This window comes from Hipposideros armiger, unplaced genomic scaffold (genome assembly GCF_001890085.2).
Source record: "Hipposideros armiger isolate ML-2016 unplaced genomic scaffold, ASM189008v1 scaffold_967, whole genome shotgun sequence".
Taxonomy (NCBI): Eukaryota; Metazoa; Chordata; class Mammalia; order Chiroptera; family Hipposideridae; genus Hipposideros; species Hipposideros armiger.
The window spans coordinates 119,269-129,796 of record NW_017732317.1 but is presented as its reverse complement, the minus strand read 5'-3'; the positions used below and the strand labels follow the sequence as shown (position 1 = coordinate 129,796).

General features: G+C 44.1%; 1 protein-coding gene across 4 annotated transcripts in view; it reads right to left on the bottom strand.

The window, feature by feature from the left end:
* Positions 1–10,057, bottom strand: part of CARD19 (caspase recruitment domain family member 19) — a 20,840-nt gene extending 10,783 nt beyond the window's left edge. The window contains exon 1 of one of the 4 annotated variants that reach the window (XM_019630983.1): positions 9,883–10,057. Coding sequence is in view for 1 of the 4 variants with exons in the window: in XM_019630984.1 (XP_019486529.1) it covers positions 9,883–9,889 (7 nt within the window). In the remaining 3 variants the exon portion in view is untranslated. Of the gene's footprint in view, positions 1–9,653; positions 9,814–9,882 lie in introns of those variants that run through there. The other 3 variants (XM_019630986.1, XM_019630984.1, XM_019630987.1) reach the window with 3 other exon arrangements.
* Positions 10,058–10,528: the final 471 nt, after the last annotated feature.

Below are 10,528 nucleotides of genomic sequence, written 5' to 3'. Positions count from 1 at the left end.
TGGGCCAGTGAAGCAATGTCCTCCACAACTAGACTGAAGAACAAAAGGACAGCAACTTGTCTGTTCCCTTTCCCCCAATTCCCCAGCGCTGTTCCCATCCCCCAATTTCCCAATAAAAATCTTTAAAAAAAAATCAACTAAACACAAAAGAAGGCAGTAATAGACACAATGAAAGACAAAAAAAAGCTACAAAACATACAGAAAAGAAATAGCAAAAGACAAAAACAAGTTATTCCTATCAATAATTACTTTCAATGTAAATGAACTAAACTCTCCAATCAAAAGGCAGAGATTGGCAGAATGGATCTGTGATGTTGTGATTTATAAGAAATATATATTTGGTCTTCATCCTACTTCCTGGCACACAGGTCCTAAAACCTTGGAATTTCTTAATCAATGAGCCATGAAAGTGGGAGTCTTTTGTTACTCATAACAAGGCCCTTTCAATCCCACGGAAGTTTGTGTTAATGAGGTGACTTTTGGAAAGCTCCGAAATAACCAGAGGGTGGGAGCTGGTTGCCAGGAGAACCAAGTAATTAGAGGGTTGGGACTTGCAACCCCACACTCTGGGGAGGAGAGAGAGGGGCTAGATGTTAAATCAATCACCAATGACCAGTGATTTAATCACATGCCTATGTAACAAAGCCTCCATAAGAGTCCCAAAGGATTGGGTTTGGAGAGCTTCTGAGGTGCTAGCAGGGTGGCCCACCTGGCAGGGGCATGGAAGCTCTGCACTCCTTCCCACATTCCTTGCCCTACACATCTCTTCCATCTGGCTATTCATTCATATACTTTGAAATATCCTTTGTAATAAATTGGCAGGAATAAGTAAAGTGTTTTCCCGAGTTCTGTGAGCCATTATAGCAAATAATTGAACCCAAGGAGGGGGTCATGGGAAATCCAATTTATAGCCAGTTGGTCAGAAGCCCAGGTGACAACCTGGACTTGTGATTGGCATCTGAAGTAAGAGCAGTCTTGTGGGACTGAGCCCTTAACCTGTGGGATCTGATATGATCTCCAGCTAGATGGTGTGAGAATTGAGTTAAACTGTAGGACACCCAGTTAGTAATATCCACCAGAGAACTGGATAATTGCTTGGGACGGACAAACACATTTGGTGACCAAAAGTATCAGAAATATTGAGAAGTTGAGGGTTTGTGTAGGAGTAGAGGAGAAACAGCATTTTTCTCTCAGGATTAAAAAAATATATATGATTCAACTATAATCTGTCTTCAGAAGACTCTCACTTTAGATCTAGAGACACAAATAGGGTGAAAATGAAATGATGGAAACAGATATTCCATGCAAACAGTAACCAAGAGAGCTTAGGTGGCTATACTAATATGAGAAAAAAAGACTTTAAGTCACAAATTGTTACATGAGACAAAGAAGTACATTATATATTAAGAAAAGGTATATTTACCAGGAAGATATGACAAACATACATGCGGTCTGACAATTAAGATCGAGAATTCATCCTAGACAAAGTGCTACATACCTCATTGCTGAATATCACAACGGTCACCTTTGAAGTACTCCCCTTGGGAAGATATGCACCAAAACCAGTGCCTAGTCCATCCTTCAAAGCAATTTTGGAATTCTTTCTGGAATGGCCATCAGAGCTGTCATCACATTACCCTTGATGTCATGAATATCATCAAAATGTCTTCCTTTCAATATTTCCTTTATCTTTGGGTAAACAAAGAAGTCATCGGGGCCAGATCAGGTGAGTAGGGAGGGTGTTCCAATACAGTTATTTGTTTACTGGCTGAAAACTCCCTCACAGACAGTGCCATGTGAGCTGGTGCATTGTCATGATGCAAGAGCCATGAATTGTTGGTGACAAGTTCAGGTTGTGTTTGTCTAACTTTTTCATGCAGCCTTTTCAGCACTTCCAAATAGTAAACTTGGTTAACTGTTTATCCAGCTGGTGTAAATTCATTAAGAATAATCCCTCTGGGGCCGGCTGAGTGGCTCAGTTGGTTACAAGCTCGCTCAAGAGTTTGAGCTCTGAGCAACAGCAGTTCAAGTCCTGGCCTGAGCTGAGCAGCTGCTGAGCTGCCAACAGGTGGCAGGATGGCTCAGCTAAAAAAAAAAAGAATAATCCCTCTGATATCAAAAAAGGTTAGCAACAGAATTTTGACTCTGGATTTGGACTGATGGAACATTTTTGGTCATGGAGAATTGGCTGACTTCCATTGTGAATTTTGACACTTTGTTTCAGGGTCATATTGGTACATTCATGTTTCATCACCAGTGATAACACGGCCCAAAACATTGTCTTGCCTCTCCAAAAGGTCTTGGCAAACTTCAACTCTCCTTTGCTTTTGTTCATTGGTGAGGTCCTTTAGGACCATTTTTACACATGCCTTTGTCATTCCAAGATTTTCAGTTAAGATTTTCCTAACTGTTTCTCTACCAATGTATACTTGGTCTGCTATGCTTCTCACAGTCAGTTGATGATTCTGACACACAATGTGACGAATTTTTGCAATGTTTTTGTCAGTTCTGCTCTTTACTGGCTGCCCTGACCTCTCTTCATCAGTGACACATTCTCTCCCCTCAGAAAAACATTTAATTCATTTGTACACTGCCGTTTTCTTCATGGCGTTATCCCCATATACTTGGATTAACATGTCCCAGATTTCACTTCCACTCTTGCCAAGTTTAACAAGAAATTTAATGTTTGTTGCTATAATTCAAGTCCAGACATTCTAGTGACACCACAAAACACGCAACAACAATAATGAACGCCACTCAGCAAGACACCGCCACATGTGGACATGAACACAGGTGTGAGGCACTGATATACCAAGGTTATGAAACCTTATCAAATATTTGTACAGTGCTGCCAATGTAAGCACACGGTGGCAAGTTAGCGAACTTAATTGTCAGACCTCGTACGCACCAAATATCAAAGCCCCAAAATATAAGAAGCAAAGATTGCCAGAATTTAAGGGAGTAATAGACAGCTTTATAATAATAGTTTGAGGCTTTAATACACCACTTTCAAAAACAGACACAACAACCAGACAGATGATCAATAGGAAACAGAGGATATGAACAACTCCAAAACAAATGATACCTAACAGACATACACACAGTATTCCACCCATCAATAGCAGAATGTATATTTTTCTCAAGTGCACATGAGACACTCTCCAGGATAGACCTCAAAACAAGTTTGGCCACAAAACAAGTCTTAATAGATTATAAGAGACTGAAATTATACAAAGAATATTTTCAGATCACATGGAATAAAACTAGAAATCAATAGCAGAAGGAACACTAAAAAATTCATAAGTATGTTAAAATTAAACAACCAATGGATCAAAGAAGAAATCACAAAGGAAATTAGAAAATACCTTGAAACAAATGAAAATTAAACTATGGCATATCACAATTTAACGGGTGCAGTGAAACCAGTGCCAAACAGGAAATTTATAGCTGTAAATGCACACAATAAAATAGAAAAAAGATCTTAAATCAATAACCTAATGTCACAACTAAAGGAACTAGGAAAAAGAGCAAACTAAACCCAAAGCAACAGAAGGAAGGACATAATAAACATTAGAATGAAGGTAATGAAAAAGAGAAAGAAACAGTAGGAAAAAACCAACAAAACCAAAAGTTGGCTCTTTGAAAAGATCAAAAATTGACAGACCTTTAGCTAGACAGAAAAAAAAAAAGACCCAGAAATTAAAGTGGGGATATTACTACCAATTTTACAGAAATAAAAAGGATTATAAGCGAGTACTATGAACATTTGAAATGGACAAATTCCTAAAAATACACAATTTACCAAAGCTGAATCACAAAGAAATAGAAAACCTAAACAGATGTATAACTAGTAAGGAGATGAAGTCAGTAATCAAAATTGTCCCAGCAAATAAAAGCCCAGGACCAGATGGCTTCACTGGTGAATTCTACCAACATTTAAAGAACTAACACTAATCCTTGTAAAACTTTTCCAAAAAACTGGATAGGAGGGAACACTTTATAACTCACTCTTTGAGGCCATCATTACCTTGATACCAAAACCAACAAGGACACTACAAGAAAACTACAGACCAATGTTGCTTATGACTACTGATGCAAAAATACTCAATAAAATATTAGTAAACTGAATTCAACAGCACATTAAAAGGATTTATTCCCAGAATGCAAGGATGGTTCAACATACGAAAATCTATCAATATAATATATCACATTAATAGCATGAAGAAAAAAACAAACAAACATGATCATCTTAAGTGATGCAGAAAAAGCATTTGACAAAATTTAATACTCTTTTTTTTAATTTAAAATCAATAAATGAGAAATAGAAGCAAACTTCCTCAACATGATAAAAGTTATATGGTCATATATGAAAAGTCTACAGCAAACACCATACTCAATGGTGAAGGATGAAAGCTTTTACCCTAAGATCAGGAATAAGGATACCCACTCTCATTTCTTTTCAACAGTACTAGAAGTCCTATTCAGAACAAGTAGACAAGAAAAGGAAATAAAAGGAATCCAATTGGAAATGAAGAAGTAAAATTATCTCTGTTCACAGATGATATGATCTTATACATAGAAAACCCAAGTTAAAAAAAAACTGTTAGAACTAACATATTCAGCAAAGCTGCAAGACACAAAATCAACATACAAAAATCAGTTGCATTTCTATACAATAACAACAGAAATCCAAAAAAACTAAGAACAGAATTCCATTTATAGTAGCATCAAAAAGAATAAAATACTTAGGAATAAATTTAATCAATGAAGTGAAAGACCTGTATACTAAAAACTACAACAAATTGCTGAAAGAAATGAAAGAAGACACAAATAAATGGAAAGATAGCCCATGTTTATGTATTGAAAGACTTAATATTGTGAAGACAATACTACCCAAGGTGATCTGCAAATTCAGTACAATCCCTATCAAAACCCCAATGATGATTTTGCAGAAACAGAAAAAGCCATTCTAAAATTCATTTATCAAGGAACCGTCAGAGTGAAAACAATCCTGAAAAAAACCAAAGTTGGAGGACTCATACTTCTTGATTTTAAAACTTAATACAAAGCTACAGGAGTCAAAGCAGTATGGTAGTGGCATAAGGACACATATATAGACCAATGGACTGGAATAAAGGGTCCAGAAATAAACAGTATTTTGAATAGAAAAAAAAAAGAGAGTGAAAAGACAACCCACAGAATAGGAGAGAATATCTGCAAAGCATATACCTGATAAGGGATTAATACTCAGAATATATAAAGAACTGCTACAACTCAACAAGAAAAAATCCACGAACAACCCAATTAAAAAATGGGCAAAGGACCTGAATAGGCATTTCTCCAAAGAAGATATACAAATGGCTACTAAGCATATGAAAAGAAGCTCAATATCATTAGTCATCAGGGAATGCAAATCAAACCATAATGAGATATCACTTCATACTCATTAGGGTGATAATATATATATATATATATATATATGTAAAATGAGGATGTGAAGAAATTGGAACTCTCATGTATTGCTGGTGGGCATGTAAAATGGCGCAGCCATCATGGAAAAACAGTATGGCAGTTCCTCAAAAAGCTAAACGTAAGTTGTCATATGAGTGACCAATTCCACTTTCTAGGTATATACCAAAAAGAACTGAAAGCAGGGACTCAAACAGATACTTGCACATCAGTGTTCAGAGTAGCACTATTCATAATAGCCAAAAGATGGAAACAACCAATGGATGAATGAACAAATAAAATATGGCGTATGCATACCATGGAATATTATTCAGCCTTAAAAAGGGAGGAAATTTTGACACATGCTAAAACATGGGTGGACCTTGAAAACATTATGCTAGTTCAAATAAGTCAGACACAAATGGACAAACATTGTATGATTCCACTTACATAATATATCTAGAATAGGCAAATTCTAGAGACAGAACATACAATGGTGGTTACCAGGGGCTGGGGGCATGGGACAAAGGGGAGTTAGTGTTTAACGGGGATACAGTTTCTGTTTGGGAAGATAAAAACAGTTCTGAAAATGGAGAGTAGTGATGGTTATACAACATTGTGAATATATTTAAGGTCACTGAAATAGTTAAAACGATACCACACACACAAACACAAAAAAAGTGAATGGATAATTAAACTGTGGTTCATCTATACAATGAAATATAATTCAGTGATAAAAAGACCTATGAAGTCACAAAAAGACATAGAAGAAATATAAATGCATAGTGCTAAAAGTAAAAGCTAACCTGAAAAGGCTATATATTGTATGATTCCAACAGAAAAGCCAAAGTATGGAGCCAGTAAAAAGATCAGAGATTGTCAGGGGTTAGGGGAAAAGGAGGGGTAAGTAGGTGGGGCAAAGAATTTTTACAACAGTGAAACTATATGACACTGTGATAGTAAACACAGGACATTATGCATTTTTCAAAACTCAGAATGTACAACACAAGGAGTGAACCATAATGTAAACTATAGTTAGTATTAATGTATCAATATGGGTTTATCAAGTGTAACAAATGTACCATACCAATGCAAGATGTCAATAGGGGAAATGGGGGGGGGGAGGGGAGAGGTAGAAGGACCCTTTGTACTATCTGCTCAATTTTCCATAACATAAAATTGCTCTAAAATAAAATCTAGTAATTAAAAAGAAATCCTATTTGGAAATTCCAGTGTTGAATTTTAAAGAAAAAATGGGGGTCACAAAAAGCAGATGAATCCCTGGATCGGATGGGGTTACCTGGGAAGGAGCACAAAGGAACTTTCTGGAGTGACAGAAATGTTCTGACTTGATTGAGCCTGGGTTGGCAGTTCCATGGCATATACACTTGTCCAAACTTATCAAATTATTCACTAAAAATGAGTGCATTTGCTTGTAATTATATCTCAAAGAAGCTGAATATTTAAAAATGGGGTCATCATGTTGGAACAAATGGGTCTCCTCCCCGATTTCCTATGTGGAGCCAACTGAATAGACCATTTGTCTTCCTCATCTCTCTCCCACTGTCAACTTCTCCTGGCTTGTCTTTTTGCCCCAAATTACAAACTTCTAACTTCTAAATTCCCCCAGCCCCTAGAAATCTACCTGGAAGATGAACTCGTCAGCAGCCCCATCACAGTGAGAAAGCTGAACTCAGGGACACCAAGAGACCTGCCACAGCCCCATGAGTGGGACCCGCCTGGCCACCCGGCTTCAGCACTCTCTGCTTAAAGAGTTAAGAATACCAGCCAGAGTTCAGAGTGTGCCCCATGGCCAGGCATTCTGTGAGCTCTACAGATAATCTTCATCTTTCAGTTAGCATGAGCACAACTACCACCCTCCATTTTCAGATGGGGAAACTGAAGCACAGCAAGGTCAGGACCCAGGGACAGTGTCGGGGCCACCTCCTGATATCCAGACTTTCTGCTCCACTAGTTGACATAATGAACTGTGCACTTAGCTGCAACATGTCTGCTCCTGGCCAGGCCCACGAGGGCTGGCCCAAGGCTGTCCTGTCCAGTATGTGCAGCTATGCAGAGCCAGCCCACAGTAGGCACTCACCAAGGAGTTCTGGAATGAACAGATGTAAGTCTGAGACACACGGGTGAGGGCTGTTGGTGGATGGGGGCCAGCACTCTGAAGCGGCTCCTCCAGCCCCGTGGGCACATAAGCAGGTGGGGCCACCAGCTGTGAGTCATCTGGCACAGTGGCAGAGCCTGGGGCCAGGGCTCCAGGTTCTGCCTCACCCTGTACTTCCTGTGGTCACTGTAAACTGCATGCAAACCACACCCAGGCAGCTACTCAAGGCACGAAAAGGCACTGGAAAAGAAACCACTTTGGTCCCAGCTCCTGATAAACAGTCCCAGGTTTTTAAAGGATAAAGAAAGAAGAAAACTCTGGCACAACACCCACCAGGGCTTTGCCAGCTCCCTTTGCCAAGCCCCATGTCCTCCACCTTTTTGCCTAGCTGGCACCAGAACCATGGATTCCCAACCCATTACCCCCACCTAGCACTCGTGGCCAGGTGGGAGCTGGCCCCACCTGCTCTCACCTAGCCCCCCATGCCTCTGAGCCTTTCCACATGGCAGCCACCAACTGCACCACACTGCCTGGGACCCCTGCCCCAAGTCAAGAACCCCCGTCCCTATGGTTTTCACCTAGCTAACTGATGCTAGCTCACTGTCCTCCCCACTCCCCAGAGGCCCTGGCCTCTGCCCCACCGCTGTCCACATACTTGGACCTCAAGCTCCATCCTGAATGGAATCTCCCAGAATCCTCTCCTGTCCCAGAGCCCAACCTGGCCTTGGGTACGGAGGAGCTGAGATTACTCACACCCCAACACACTACCAGGCCGGAACTGGTTCCACAGCATGTTAACAACTGCAGTAACATTTACACAGGGCAGGCACAGTGGGTCCCTGTCACTTACTCCACAGCCTGTCACACAAGCCCCAGAACCGGGGTGAGGCAGGCCCGTCAGTGCACCGGGGCAGTGAGCCATGGACGACAGGCCTGCAGTCTTGCAGGGCTGCCAATTTGATGCTCCCAGGCCTATGCTTTCTGCTCATTTCCCCATCCCCAAAATGAAGGGCTAGGAGGGGTTGGGTCTCTAGAGGCCCAGCACATAGAGATGGCAGGGAGAGGGTCAGAGTGCCTGGGAAGGACACAGGTCTAGTCCCAGCTCTGCCACTGATGACTCGAGGTGCCTGCTACTTGGCACCTGCCCAGTCTAAGCCTGTGTTTCCTCATCCACACATGACATTCCACATGTCCCTATACGGTGCTACTGGGTGGGAAGTGCTTGCTGCATATTAGGTGCTTAGGAATGGCAGCCACAAATAAAAAGGGTTCACAGAGATGACAAGGGAGCAGGTGGCAGCTGGAATCTCTTCTGGCCTAGGCTGGGACACTGGTGTCCTAGAAGTCACCAGATTATAGCCCACAAAATCCTACGTGTGCAGGATCCAGGATGGGACTCCAGTGAGTTCTGGGGGAAAGGACGGGGATTTCTGGGGCCTTCCTGACCCCCTGGGACACCCCTAGGTGACTTCTGCCCCATGAGGCAGAAGAGCCCCTCAAGAATGAAGTGTGACTTCTGGGAGCCCCCACATTCCCTGACCACTATACCATGGGTCCACAGCAGGCCTATCATCCTAAGGGTTTCTCCAACAGGGGAAGAAGGTGCACAGAGCAGTGTGACCCCACTTGGCTGGGGTCAGGAGGGAGGTGAAGGCCCCAGTTCAGAGAGGTCCTTGGGGAGTGGCTGGGCTGGAGACTGCATCCTGGAAAAAGAAGTTGGAGGGGCTGTGCCTGCACAAAGTCTTGATTTGTGCACGGTGTCCCTGATTCCCCTGGGCCTGTCCTTGACTGAGAGGTACAGTCGAGGAGTGACCAGAGAGTCCCCAGGGTACCACACACTGCCCAAGAATGCGGTGCCAGTCAGGCCTCTCCTTCAGGTGGCTATGAGGCTGGATTGTCTTTATCTCCTACCAGAAGCACAGTAGGACTACAGAGTATTACCAGCATCGTTTTCACTTTCACCTCCCACTCTGTCAGGTGGCATCCTCACCCCAGCACCTTCCTACCCACATATGCACACTGGCCTTCGACCCTTAGAACTTTCCAGGGCCTAACCATGCCCCCCCCCAACCCTCCAGGGCCTGACCTGGCCTCGCCCTGCAGAAGCCTGAAGGGGGTGACCACGCCCCCGGTTCACTGTAGTCACGCCGACTGGGAAGGCTGTCACCGGCAAGCGATCACGGACAACGTCACTGAAACAATGGAGTGAGGAGCGGCCCCCAGGGTGGCATCGGGGTAGCCGGGCCCTGTGGACCACCTGGATCGTGTACCCGTCCAGGGGGCACAGGCACGACCCGGGCAAGGCCCGCGCTCACCTGTCATGGCGGCGGCACGGCATGCACCCGGCCGGCACCAGCCTGTTCCCCTACCGCCGTCCGCCAGTCAGTCGGTCACCACCAGCGGGCCAGGGGTGACCGCAGCCCACCCGTCCAGCTCGGCCGGCCCCTTCCCGGAAGGCCCCACCCCTAGCGTCGGCAAAGTCGCTGTCACAGTCCTAACCCCGCCCATCCGTGGCCCCGCCCTTCCCGCTGAGCCCCATCCCCGGCGTTTGTGACGTCACGACCAGAGCCCTGAGGCACGCCCTCATTGGGCACCACCCGCACCGACGTCTGCCACAACGCTAAACCGCGCCTTTCACTGAGCCCCGCCCTCGCCACCTACGGGGCCTCCAGGAGCCCGGAGCCTCGCTCCCGCCGGCAGAGGGTACAATGTCCTCAGGAGCCCTTAGCGCCGCATTTCACTCGAGCCCCGCGCCTAGCGCCGACGCGTCTCCATGGCCCCGCCTCCTCTTGGCTCCGGGGCCCGCCCCCGGCCCCACACCGCTCGGCAGCTGGGCTGGTGTACTGGTGGCCCGCACTACCGGGCACAGTCCGCCGCCCCACGCCCTGAAAGAGAAAACTGAGGCGCTGAGAAAGGACGTGACTTACCCAAGGTAACCCAAGAGGTCAGGTCGTGCGGAGT